The following is a 13,262-nucleotide window of genomic DNA, read 5'->3' on the forward strand; positions in this document are numbered from 1 at the left end:
AGGGAGGAAGGAAGGAAGGAAGGAAGGAAGGAAGGAAGGAAGGAAGGAAGGAAGGAAGGAAAGGAGGAAGGGAGGAAGGGAGGGTGATGTGGATAATATGTGACTACATATTATCGTAAAGCTCCTAGGAAGTAAGACCCAAAGTCAGACAAGGCTCAGGAGCACGGGGAATTGGGCCGGGCAGGCTCCTGCCAAGGGCCTCTTTCCCTGCAGGAAGTCCAGCTGTGCCACCGAAGGGCTCTCACCCCCGCACGGCCCGGCCCGGGCCTGGTGAAGGCGCCTCGTCCTGCGGCCAGGGGGCGGCCCCGAGCGCTCTCTCTGGGAGGCCGCAGCTGCAGGACCGGACCCCGGTATTCGCCAGACTGACGTGGGCAACTGACGTTCTCCTCTGGGGAGTCTGGTCGAGGAGGTCGAGAACTAGACCTGCACTTCCGTCCCATAAGATGTCTCTCTCCAAACCTCCCGCTTCTCCCTCTCAGCATGCTTCACACGTGTGCGCGGTGGCTGGCCCTCCAGGACGGCTCGGAATTGGGTCCTTGGGGTCCAGTGAACACGAGTATTATCGTGACGTGGAACCCAAAGCTCAGGAGGCCCCAGGAGCCAAACACCGTCCAGGCTGCCATTAGCTGCACCGCGGTGCCAGCCGCTGTGCACACCCTGCGCGTGGACGGAAGTCCGCGGTCCCCGTTCACACGCGTGAGCGCGTTGGAACATTGATCCGTGGGCTCTTCACAAACACTTCCCGTGGATGGCCAGCCCGTGGCTTCCAGACGGAACCTCCCACAGGGCACGGCGGCACAGGCCTGGCTCTCTAAGCAGTGCATCCTGAAGGGCAATGCATCTTGAAGTTCCTTCTGTAAAAACCAGCTCATGAAGCGCGGGGTCCTTGCTCACCCTGAAGCTCGTCCCTCCTCCTCTCCTGCTGCTTCTCGCCCACACGTGTCCTCCGGGCCACGCACCAGGCGCAGTCCTCGGGCAGCGTCCAGGCGACTCCACAGCCTGCGGCCTCTTCTCTCCTCTGACCGCTGATCGTTGGTCCCAATTTGACAGCATCCTCAATGCCTTTGGCTTCTCCAGACCTGGCACAGCGCTCTGACCCCGCGGTGACCTCTGGACATCATTCCCACCAACAGCAACCAAGATCGCCGGAGGAATGGTTGGCCCCACCTCTGGGGCAGTAAATGCTCAAAATGGGCTTGGGGCACCTGTTCCTTCTAAAAACAGGCGCGTTCCCGAGGCTGTGGGGCTGGGTCCGAGGGACGCGGGGCCTGCGCAGGGGGGGTGCGCTCACCGCAGGACAGTCTGAGCATCAGAAAGGAGAAGCGCTGTGTTTGACTCACACATTGAATTCATAAAAAGCAGTGAAATGAGTGCGCAATGAACCAAAACAAACAAGGCCGGAGAGCAGACGGAGCTCAGTAGACGTCCGTGAAGGTGGCGAGGGCACCTGCTCCCACTGGCAGCTGGCGAGGAGGGGAAACCAGGCGTGCGTCCTGCCCTCCTGGGCACGAATGGTGCAGGAGGCGGCCCGGTCAGAAGACGCGGCGGCTGATGAATGCAGAGGAATGCAAGAGGCGCGAGGCCACCCTTCAGCATCCTGAGGAGCTGACTGACTCACGCAGCGGGCATTGTGGAGGTGCAGGCTGGTGGGATCGCCCTCTCCCGCCCGAGAGCGCTCCTAACATCCCAGCCCAGACGAGTTCGACATAAAGCACTAAACACATCCCTGAGGTTAAAGCTGTTGACTTCCTGACCCATGAGAAAGCTTTACACAATCCCAGGGTTACTCACAAATAGCCTTTAGAAAAGAAACTAGGAAAAGACTCTAAAAATCTATGTAAACCTACTGCTTGTCCCTTTAAAAATTATTTCTTCAGGGGGAGGGGTGAAAGCTCTGGCAGGTTAATCAGGCAAAAGTCTCCCTAATAAAACCATCAGCCCTGGCTGGTTTGGCTCAGTGGATGGAGTGTCGGCCTGCGGACTGAAGGGTCCCGGGTTCGATTCTGGTCAGGGACACATGCCCGGGTTGTGGGCTTGATCCCCAGTAGGGGGCGTGCAGGAGGCAGCCGAACAATGATTCTCTCCCATCACTGATGTTTCTATCTCTCTCTCCCTCTCCCTTCCTCTCTGAAATCAATAAAAATATTTTTTAAAAATAAAAATAAATAAAACAATCAGTCTCCCCTCCCCCCAAAAAAAATAAATTAAAAAAAGCTCAAAGCACCATCTAAGAAAAGCCATTGACAAAAATAAATATGGAACCAGAATTGAAATCAGCCTTAGATACACCCTTTTGTCTGAGGGATGAGCCACCAGCCAAACCAGAATGCAGTTTTTTAAAAAGGCTGTTTCAGATTAAAAGAGACATTTGGGAATATAATAAAGGAAATAGCCCAAGAGGGCCTTATCCAATCAGCCAAGTGCAGAGGACATCACGAGACAGCAGGAAGAGAGGGGGCGGGCCTCGGGGCCATGCAGGGGTGGCCGCGCTTGTTAGTACATGTTGCTAGATGTCACAGAGGTGTTATGCATGGAAGACCATGCTATTTTCTGAGCGGCACCCTAACATTTTTAGTAATGAAATCAGACACTGCCTTAGATCTGCCCTCAAATACTGTGGCAGAGGGGAGAACAGAGCAAACAGGTGTGGCGGTCGGAGCGGGGGGCCGGCCGATGGTCCCTGTGCTTCTTCCTGAGCTTTTAGAAAATTCCCTCCGGATGTTTGAGCAGCGCGGCGTGGGCCTCCGCCGACGGGCTCACTCTACAGAAGCGTCCAGCACGCCGTGCCCTCACTTTCCAATCCCCATCTCAGTTCTTTTAGACAAACATGGGAGAGCCAAGCAAACGACCTTTCCCACGGCCCCGTCCCTGTCCCTCCGCGGGGCAGCCGGGAGCACGGTCCCTCCGTGCCCTGAGAAGCCACCGGCGGGGGCGCCCCCCACCCCACCCGCTCCCGGGGCCCAGCCCCACCTGACTGGAAGGTGATCTCGCTAAACATCATCCAGGTGTCGGCGAAGTGGTACTGGCACTTGAGGGCGCTGGCCATGCGGTGCTGCAGGGGCACGGTGACGAAGCGGGCGCTGGGGTTCACGTCGTCCAGCACCAGCGGGAAGGACACGGCGTTGGGCTCCCACTCGCCGGCCTCCGAGCGGAAGTAGCACTGCACCTCCTTGAAGGTCTTCACGCCCTTCTCGAACATGTTGTTGCAGTGCACCTGGGGGAGGGGCCGCCGTGACTCCCCCGCCGGCACTGGCCGCGCACAGAGATGGACATACCCTGCATGCCAGGCCTCTGGCGGGCGGAGGTTACCCCGTCCTGGGACAGAGCCCCCGAGTCCCTACGGACAGAGGCTGAAGATGCCTTGGTGGGGCGAGTGCTCCGGCCCAGAGGGAGGCCCGCGGCCGCTCCCTGGTCACTGGCCTGCGGGGCTGTGACCGCAAGAAGGGCTCTCTGCCAGGCCCCCCCCCCTGCCCTCGAGCTCGCCCCCTCGCACCCGCGTGGCAGGACATCAGACCTGGAGACAGACGGCTGGCGCAGGCCACCGGGGCGGTCACCCGGCCGCCCACAGAGGTGACGGAGCTGTCCTGTGCTGAGTCAGGGCCAGAGCCGGCAGGGGGCCCAGTCAGAGAACAGACACATCCCTGCCTGCGAACAGCTGGTGCTCGGTGCTGGGGGAGGCCCCGGGTGGGAAGCGGTTCAAAATGCAAAGCCCACCCTCTCCGTGGGGAAAGCGCCACGCGGGGCACCCTCCTGGGTGGGACAGTCAGGTACCTCCCTGGCACAGGGCCGCCTCCGCAGCCTGGCACTTGTGCCTCTGTGGGCCCCTCCCTCCTTAAAGAGATATTAAAGTCAATTGTGACAACTGTGTTGTTAAGAGGGGAGGATAATTCTTGGCCCTAAAGTTAATTGTTTTCTTCTGATATTTAAAGGAGTTAACCATCTTCGTGGGCCTACAAGCATGGTGGGCCCTGGAGACCGCCCACCGTGCTGACGGGCGCACCGGCTTGTTTACAGTGAGGAAGTGGCCACACAGGCTGGGGACTGGGGGCCGCCCGTGGCCATCAGGAGCGTGTTCTGCAGCCCCGCCCAGGCCGCCCAGCCCCCGCCACGCCCAGGGCCGTGCGCCCTGCTGACCTTCATGGTGGTGAAGTTCCTGATGCGGTCAAATTCAAACACGATCTCGATGTAGCCGTTGGCGACACTCTCGTTCCTCCAGCCCACGTAGTCGTAGCCGGGCCACACGTGGTACTCGTGGGTCTGGGTGAAGTCGTCTAGGCCGGACACCCCGTCCGTCAACTGGCCCAGCCCTTCGGTCATGCTGCCGGCCAAAGGCAAGAGGAGGGGACAGAGGCGCCGAGTCAGCGCATGCTCACGGAAGAGCTCTCACCCGTCTGCGCCGGGTTCTGAGGAGGCTGTTACCATGGAGGGCGCAGGGTTACGAAAAATCCGATACATCTCACAGTATTGGCTCATCCATCCTGCATCGGTGCAGCATTAAGCTTCATATCGATGCATTTTGCAAAACATTTGATTTTAATTCCCCTTTATAGCAAAGCTTTTAAACAGTATTTTATCACTTCCTATGCTCTGTTGTGTCCTTACCTATTCTTATATACTGAACATAACAAGTCTTTTGATAAAGACTCAATGTTATCAAAGACATTTGATGAGTGAGTCCAGGAGTGAGGAGTGAAGGGACCACACGGAGTGGACAGCAGCCTGCCCGTCCATGTCCTGGCCCCTGAGCTGGTGGGAAACGTGTTCTTCAGTGAGTCGGCCCCAGGAAGCCAGCCCACACCCCGACAACCATCCCACACCAGACTCAAGGGCAGGAGGCCACTGGCCCTTTCACACACACACACACCCCGCCCCCCGCCCCCCCGCCCCCCGTGAGAGGCAAAGGGACCGAGAAGTGCGAGTCGGCGGTCCCAGGCAGTCACGGCCAGGGGACAGAGCCGTGCGATAGCCACGGACGGTGCCAGGGGGACTAGACTTCTTGAGGTACCACTTGGTAAATGATAGAAATGTCTAATTACTGTGCTGTACACCTGAAAACAACACGAAGTAATATTGAAAGTAAACTGTAATTTAAGAATTAAAAACCTGCCACATTTAAGTACTCATTTGTATTTAATTTAATCAAATTCATAGACAATGAGACCCACAGAGTGAGATGCATGGATTACAGAGGGTCTGGGCCTGGCTGTTTTGCTCTGGGCCCGGCAGCCCTCCCGCCTCCGAACGAGGCCGCTCTGAGGGCGGAGCTGCGGGAGCCGCTGCCCGGGCCTCCCCGGGACTCTGCTCTGGGGAGCTCGCGTCCCGCTCAGCCACACGCATCGCACTGCTCCATCTCCTCGTGTCTCGTGTCAGCCTCTACGTCTCGTTCCCTGCGTGAACGCCCCTCCTCACCCCCACCCAGTCACCATATGGCCGGGAACTTCATTCTGCCCCCACCCCGTCCTGGCCCTGGCATTCAGGTTCCTCTGAATTATGACAAAATCTGTCTCTCACTGCCTCGCACCTGCGGCTTTCGGTGAACTGAACTGCTGCTCCTCCCTAAGGGGAGGCTGTGGTCCTGTCCACTCGCTGCCCCTCTGCCTCCAGCGCCATTTCCACGCCCCTGGCTGCTGGCTCCACCACCGTCTGGGCCCATCTAGCCACCCCACCGGGTGCTCGCTGGCCCTCCGTACGCGTGCAGCTCCCGCCTTCACGGGCACTCCTCCATCCGTTTCAATCACACAAGCCCCGGAGCAAAGCGCAGGAACCTTCATGGCGTGGGCCAGGGTCTGCCCTCCATGCTGGGCTCCTCCTGGCGAACCCCGCCTCTGCGCCCTCACACCGCGTGTGGCCCCGTCCCTCCGCTGAGCTCGGGGCCAGTGGCTGCACTGTGAGGCCTGCCATGCCTGGCGGGCGCCTGCGCCTCAGGCGCGATTGGTGAGCAAACTGGACTCAAGCCTGGGATTTCCTCGGGACCAGGGACGCGCCGCTGGGGTGTGGCCGAGGGATGATGCCGCCGATAAAGCAGCGGGGGAGCGGACCCAGCAGCTGGGAAGGAAGTGACCGGAGCGGGAGGCTGCGGTCAGGGCGGTGGGGAGCCGCCTGCTCTCCCCTCGGGGCCGGGGCACTGGACCTCACGCTCCTGAGTCACCAACCTCGGAGCTCCAGTCTGGCCCTCGCCGTGGGCTGACTCCGCCAGGCTCCACTTTTGCCGATCAAGACTGAGCTGAGCGAGATGAGGTGTTGAAGTGGGTGGGCAAATGGCCAGGTGTGCTGGCACCTGGGACAGGTGGGAACAGGTCTTATCCAACCCTAATTCCTGCAGGGCCCGAACGGACTGCACACGGCCTCACAGGTCCACTTCAGGCCGTCTCTGCTCCAGCTCCTGGGCCAGGCGTCCTTGTCCTCACCGCCCCCGCCCCCCCCCCCCCTCAGCTCCAGCTCCTGGGCCAGGCGTCCTTGTCCTCACCGCCCCCGCCCCCCCCACCCTCAGCTCCAGCTCCTGGGCCAGGCGTCCTTGTCCTCACCGCCCCCCCCCCACCCCCACCCTCAGCTCCAGCTCCTGGGCCAGGCGTCCTTGTCCTCACTGCCCGCCCCCCCCCCCCCCTCAGCTCCAGCTCCTGGGCCAAGCGTCCTTGTCCTCACCGCCCCCCCCACCACCCCCCCCCTCAGCTCCAGCTCCTGGGCCAGGCGTCCTTGTCCTCACTGCCCGCCCCCCCACCCTCAGCTCCAGCTCCTGGGCCAGGCGTCCTTGTCCTCACCGCCCCCCCCACCACCCCCCCCCCTCAGCTCCAGCTCCTGGGCCAGGCGTCCTTGTCCTCACCGCCCCCCCCCACCCCCACCCTCAGCTCCAGCTCCTGGGCCAGGCGTCCTTGTCCTCACCGCCCCCCCCCCCCCTCAGCTCCAGCTCCTGGGCCAGGCGTCCTTGTCCTCACCGCCCCCCCCCACCCCCCCCCCCTCAGCTCCAGCTCCTGGGCCAGGCGTCCTTGTCCTCACCGCCCCCCCCACCCCCCACCCTCAGCTCCAGCTCCTGGGCCAGGCGTCCTTGTCCTCACTGCCCGCCCCCCCCCCCTCAGCTCCAGCTCCTGGGCCAGGCGTCCTTGTCCTCACCGCCCCCCCACCCCCACCCTCAGCTCCAGCTCCTGGGCCAGACGTCCTTGTCCTCACCGCCCCCCCCCACCCCCACCCTCAGCTCCAGCTCCTGGGCCAGGCGTCCTTGTCCTCACCGCCCCCCCACACCCCCCCCCCTCAGCTCCAGCTCCTGGGCCAGGCGTCCTTGTCCTCACCGCGCCCCCACCCTCAGCTCCAGCTCCTGGGCCAGGCGTCCTTGTCCTCACCGCCCCCCCCCACCCCCACCCTCAGCTCCAGCTCCTGGGCCAGGCGTCCTTGTCCTCACCGCCCCCCCCCCCCCTCAGCTCCAGCTCCTGGGCCAGGCGTCCTTGTCCTCACCCGCCCCCCCCCACCCCCCCCCTCAGCTCCAGCTCCTGGGCCAGGCGTCCTTGTCCTCACCGCCCCCCCACCACCCCCCCCCCCTCAGCTCCAGCTCCTGGGCCAGGCGTCCTTGTCCTCACCGCCCCCCCACCCTCAGCTCCAGCTCCTGGGCCAGGCGTCCTTGTCCTCACCGCCCCCCCCACCCCCCCCCTCAGCTCCAGCTCCTGGGCCAGGCGTCCTTGTCCTCACCGCCCCCCCCCACCCCCCCCCTCAGCTCCAGCTCCTGGGCCAGGCGTCCTTGTCCTCACCGCCCCCCCCCCACCCCCCCCCCTCAGCTCCAGCTCCTGGCCAGGCGTCCTTGTCCTCACCGCCCCCCCCCCCCCTCAGCTCCAGCTCCTGGGGCCAGGCGTCCTTGTCCTCACCCCCCCACCCCCCCCCTCAGCTCCAGCTCCTGGGCCAGGCGTCCTTGTCCTCACCGCCCCCCCCCACCCCAGCTCCAGCTCCTGGGCCAGGCGTCCTTGTCCTCACCGCCCCCGCCCCCCCCCCCCCTCAGCTCCAGCTCCTGGGCCAGGCGTCCTTGTCCTCACCGCCCCCCCCCCCCCCTCAGCTCCAGCTCCTGGGCCAGGCGTCCTTGTCCTCACCGCCCCCCCCCCCCTCAGCTCCAGCTCCTGGGCCAGGCGTCCTTGTCCTCACCGCCCCCCCCCCACCCCCACCCTCAGCTCCAGCTCCTGGGCCAGGCGTCCTTGTCCTCACTGCACACCCCCGCCCCCACCCTCAGCTCCAGCTCCTGGGCCAGGCGTCCTTGTCCTCACTGCACACCCCCGCCCTGCTCCAAGGACCAGCCCGTCCTTAAAACCAAACCCGCCTCATCTACCCTAAGCCTTTCCTACTGGCCCCGTCTTTTCACATCTTCTAAAGCACCTATAGTTATGGGGGTCATTCTGCCTGAACTTCTTAACCTGTGCGATTTATTAACGGACGCCTTCAGTCCCTGCGGCCCGTGCACGGCTGCCATTCGTGTGTGAGACCCTATGTTCTGCTTCAAGGGGGAGCACGGTTGCGCCCTCGGCCCCGGAGCCGTCCCGTTAGCTGTTTCCCTGCCATTGCCCTGTCCTCCCAGCGAGGCCCCACTTCCTGGTGAGTAAACTACCCGTTGGCGTCATCTGAATTATCTCACAATGCCCAGGACAGGGTCTGAAGGAACACTGGATGGTTGGTTGATTGATTGATTGATTGATTGGCTATTGATCCCAAGCCATGATAAAACAGGGTTCTCTTTTAGTGGCCATTTTCCCATTCTGAGAACCCACGTCTCCCAGAACTTACCTGTAGCCAACAGCTCCGTCGTAGACAGAGTCGTTCAGGTAAATGACGGCGCCTCCAGGGAGCACAAACTGCTGTCCGGCCGGGGCGTTGTAGGACACCAAGCCGTCTGCGAGGGGAACAGACGGTCAGCGCCAGGAGCCGACCAGCCCCGAGCCCCGGAGGCTCCAGCCCGGGACGGGGACCAGCCCGCTGGGTGAGCGCTGCCCCTGGGGCCGCTCACCTGCCGCCCCCGTCGGCGCTCGCAGACCTACCTAGCCAGACGCAGCCGTAGAGCTCCACCCTCATGCACACGTTCATGGAGTGGTCGGTGACCGGGATGAAGCGGACGAACCTGGCCACGATGGGCGGCTCCAGGTCCTTCAGGAAGATGTCGTAGGGGTTACTGCTTCCATCCAGCACCTGAGCGGAGAGCAGAGCGAGTGGGATGGCTGCGACACTCCGCTGACCCTCCTCCCCCGAGGGTCCACCCAGGGCTGGACGTCTCGCCTCCGACCTGCTTCCCGTGCCGGTTCCGCCAGGAGATCCAGCGTGCGCCGTCCCGGCTGTAGTGGATCCTGTACATGGGGGCGAACTCGATGCCGTGGCCGCCGGCGTGGCGGCCCTGGGTCCCCACCAGGGTGATGAAGTGCAGGGAGTGCAGGTCGATCTGCAGGAACTCCTTCAGGTCGTCAGGCTCCACCGGGACCTCGGGACACCAGGCTCCATCCCCTTCCTCCGAGTCCAGCCTGAGGCACGAGGGGAGACGGGACCGTGACTCCCAGACACGCCGCTCCCCGCGCAGCCAGCAGGGCCCGGCCTGGCACAGGGCCAGGGCGTTCTCCCTCGCGGCGGCTGCACCACCGGGCCCCCGCGTGGTCAGGCCCCTCTCCCTGGCACCAGGGACCCAGAGGACAGTCACCCCTGGGAGCTGGGCCTCAGGTCACAGGGAGGCCTGATTCCAGATGCGGGACCTCGATGGAGGGGCCGTGCCGTGAAGCCTCCCCAGTCACGGCACCTGCCTCCCCTGATGGCCGCCTGGAGGTCACGGCGGGTGGGAGGGCGGGGCCTCAGGCTCGCGGTGTGGGCAGTGCGCTGGCAGGATGGGCTGGCCGCCCAGCAGGTGGAGACCCGGTGGGAGGGAGGGGAGAGGAGAACCGCGAGTTATCGGGTTCTCAGGTCCAGCTGCGCTGCGGGAGCAGAACGGTGGACTGGGCATCAGGCTCGTTCGGGGACCCTCGGACACCCTCCCTCTTCCCCGGCTCGTGCCTTTGCTCACAGGTGTTGCCGACCCTGTTGGCCCTGTCCAGCCCACCACCCCTCTCGTCCTTGACGCGCGAGTGGAATGTATGGAGGTTGCTCTTCTTATGGTGACGCCAGTTCCACAGAAACCCACACTTTGCACCAAAAGACTCAGCCCGAAGAAGGCGGGCTTGGCCCGCACAAGCAGAGGGGCTTTGGACAAGGAGCTGATTCCTGCAGACGACCCGTCCCGGAGCTCGGGGAGCGCCACGCTCCTGGGGGTGCGGCCTCCCAGGAGGCATCCTGAGAGCAGGGTGCTCCCAGAGCAGCCCCGGAGGACCGTCTCTGAGCGCAGGTCCTCGCTAACCTGCACCTCCCGCGTCTGCCGCCCAGCCACCCTCCAGCTTCTCCCGGCGAGAGGGCGAGGCCAGCCCGCTGCATCCGGAGCCCCCGCTGTCGTGTGGCCTGGCCTCTGCGGTCAGGATGTCGCCAGACCTGCACCTGCGGCCGAGCCCCAACTCTCCCTGAGCACACGCAGCCGGGGGCAGCCCGGGACGTCCTCCCGCTCCCACGCGCTCCCGCCAAGCACCAGCCTGTGCAGGAAGCCGGTCCCACTCGGGGCTGCTGCCCCGGCCCCCCTTGGGGCCCCGCCCTCACCGTCCGTATCTGGCCGCGGTGGACTCTGACCACTGGCTGGACGCTGTGATGTCCTCGTCCGGAATGTGGCCTCCCGACATGCCCAGGGGGTAGCGGCACACGGCTGGACGAAGAGAAAGCAGAGACAGGAGATCTGTATTTTTACGTCCGGAGGCCCCGGCAAGAGCACAGCTGGTCATTGGACGGAAAAGGCGGCTCGGATCCTCAGGGTCGCTATGGCCCGCTTTGCCCCCGGGACGCTCAGCCTTGCCTTCCAGGTTCTGCCCCCAAACCGATGACCACGCAATCGTCCGAGCGTTGACCCTTGACCTGCGGCCAAAGTACCGATTGGTGCAAACGCTGACAAGGACTCTAACGCGAGTTATGTTGATCTCCCCTCCACACACTCCCTGCTAGCAGGTGTGGGGTTTCCCCGCAACCCGGGGCAGGGCCCAGAGATCCCCTTCCTCCCGGGGGTGGTTTCACGGAACCCTGGAGCAAGCCCAGAGCCCGGGAAGGCGCTGAGCACAGCCGCGGCCCATCGGCACCAGGCTGGACCCCTGGCTCAGTCCGGAACCTGAGATGACCCCCTCCACCCGAGGTAGGGCCGGGCCGGGTTTGCTCTCCTGGGTGAAACAAACACACAGAAAAGGATAAAGCGTGTGAAAAACTGGGGTCCAATGTAATGAAAATCAGACCACGCAGGGCAGCGACCCTGAAAGAGGAAAGAAGGCGATGAGCCCACTCAGCACCAGCTCCTGCCGCGCCGTGTCGGGGGCTCAGGAGCGAGAGCCCCTGGGGCGGGAGGGTGTCCTGAGTGGGGACAGAGCAGAGCCCGGAGACAGGGACAGAGCTTGCAGGAAGGACTGACCAGAGGAAGTGCAGGCCTCCCAGCTACACTTACATTCCAGACAAAAACAAATGCCTCTGAGCTAAACATGTCCCGTGTAATTAGAAAACAATAGTCATGTAAAGAAGCAGGGAAATAGAACCTTTAATGAGAAAAAATCAGCCAATTGCAACCAATTCAGAGCTAATACAGAAATGAGAGTTGGGCCAAAACCGGTTTGGCTCAGTGGATAGAGCGTCGGCCTGCGGGCTGAAAGGTCCCAGGTTCGATTCCGGTCAAGGGCGTATGCCTTGGTTGCGGGCACATCCCCAGTGGGGGGTGTGCAGGAGGCAGCTGATCGATGTTTCTCTCTCATCGATGTTTCTAACTCTCTATCCCTCTCTCTTCCTCTCTGTAAAAAATCAATAAAATATATTAAAAAAAAAAAAAGAAATGAGAGTTGGGAAATCAAACAGTAAAACAGAACTGTGTTGCATGTATTTAAACCGTAAGAAGAGCTTATATGATACTCGTGCCCCGGTGTATGGATTTGTGCACATTGAAAGGAAATTAATTAGAAGGCGGCCGGCAGGGCAGGACATGCCCTGGAGCCAACCTCCCATGGTCCCTCCCCGGCCGGCTGCACCTGGGGTGGCGCCGTGGATAGAAAGGCATCTGCCGAGTGAGCAGGGTCCCTCCGGCAGGTGGGGTCCCTCGACCTGGCCTGTGGGAATCGGGCCAAAACTGGCTCTCCAACATCCCCCGAGGGGTCCTGGAGTGCGAGAGGGCACTCTGCAAAGCTGCTGTCGTACAGGGTGTGGAACGCAAACGCAAGTGAGCAGTAACCAGATTCAGGGCCGACAGTGCCCAGCAACAACATAACCCATGGCTCAAGGTGGAATCATGCGGTCCCACGAGGAACTGGGCTCCTTCCTCTCTGGTTTTGGGGCATGTCACCCAAGAACTGCCACTGCCCCCTGGTGGTCAATGCACATCATAGCAACTGGTCGGACGGTAGGAGGGACACTTAGCATAATAGCCTTTTATATATATAGACTAGAATCCCAGTGCATGAAATTTGTGCATGGGTAGAATCCCTAGCAGCTGCTGGCTGCCAGCCGGGGCCTCCCTTCCCCAGCTGCCAGGTGCTGGACAGGGCCTCCCTTCATTTCGCGATGCCCCCTGGTGATCAGCGCACCTCATAGCGAGCGATCGAACTCCTGGTTGGTCGAACTCCCGAGGGAACACTTTGCATATTAGGCTTTTATATATATATATATATATATATATATAGAGAGAGAGAGAGAGAGAGAGAGATAGTGAATTAGTAAATCAGATTTCTCCAGATGAGACTGGAATGTGTGAGATAAGCATGCTGGATGGGATTACAGATCAGACATCAAAGAAAAGATTTATGAACTTAAAAACATCAATGGAAACTATCCAAAACAAAAAACAAGATTGAAAATCAATCAATCAACAAAAATAAGACATCAGAGAGAAACCAAGATGGCAGCATAGGTAAACACCTATACTGCTGCCTCACACAACAATTTCAAAACTGCAACTGGAAGACAGAGCGGACATCGTCCAGAACCACCGGAAAGCTGGCTGAGAGGAAATTCTACAACTAGAAGGAAAGAGAAAAGGACACTGAGACTCAGAGGAGCTGTGGAGGTGCGGAGACCCGTGTGCGCGGAAAGGGCGGGCGGCTGAATCCGTGGCTGGCTTACTCGCGGCGCACAGAGAGGGCGGGCAGCAAGCGCGCTGCTAGCCTTCTCGCTCGGGAGGGAAACAAAACCTCCCAACTGCACTGAAATCCAGT

The 13,262-nt window shown here is 61.6% G+C and overlaps 1 protein-coding gene across 1 annotated transcript in view; it reads right to left on the bottom strand.

The window, feature by feature from the left end:
• Positions 1 to 13,262, bottom strand: part of DDR2 (discoidin domain receptor tyrosine kinase 2) — a 75,347-nt gene that overhangs the window by 17,439 nt on the left and 44,646 nt on the right. Inside the window, exons 3-8 of the mRNA XM_079761969.1 lie at positions 10,630 to 10,732; positions 9,248 to 9,479; positions 9,006 to 9,153; positions 8,755 to 8,860; positions 4,135 to 4,318; positions 2,971 to 3,214 (exon numbers count right to left, since the gene is read on the bottom strand). Coding sequence (XP_079618095.1) covers positions 2,971 to 3,214; positions 4,135 to 4,318; positions 8,755 to 8,860; positions 9,006 to 9,153; positions 9,248 to 9,479; positions 10,630 to 10,732 — 1,017 coding nt within the window. The remainder of the gene's footprint in view (positions 1 to 2,970; positions 3,215 to 4,134; positions 4,319 to 8,754; positions 8,861 to 9,005; positions 9,154 to 9,247; positions 9,480 to 10,629; positions 10,733 to 13,262) is intronic.

This window comes from Cnephaeus nilssonii (assembly GCF_951640355.1).
Source record: "Cnephaeus nilssonii genome assembly, chromosome: 21".
NCBI classification, from domain to species: domain Eukaryota; kingdom Metazoa; phylum Chordata; class Mammalia; order Chiroptera; family Vespertilionidae; genus Cnephaeus; species Cnephaeus nilssonii.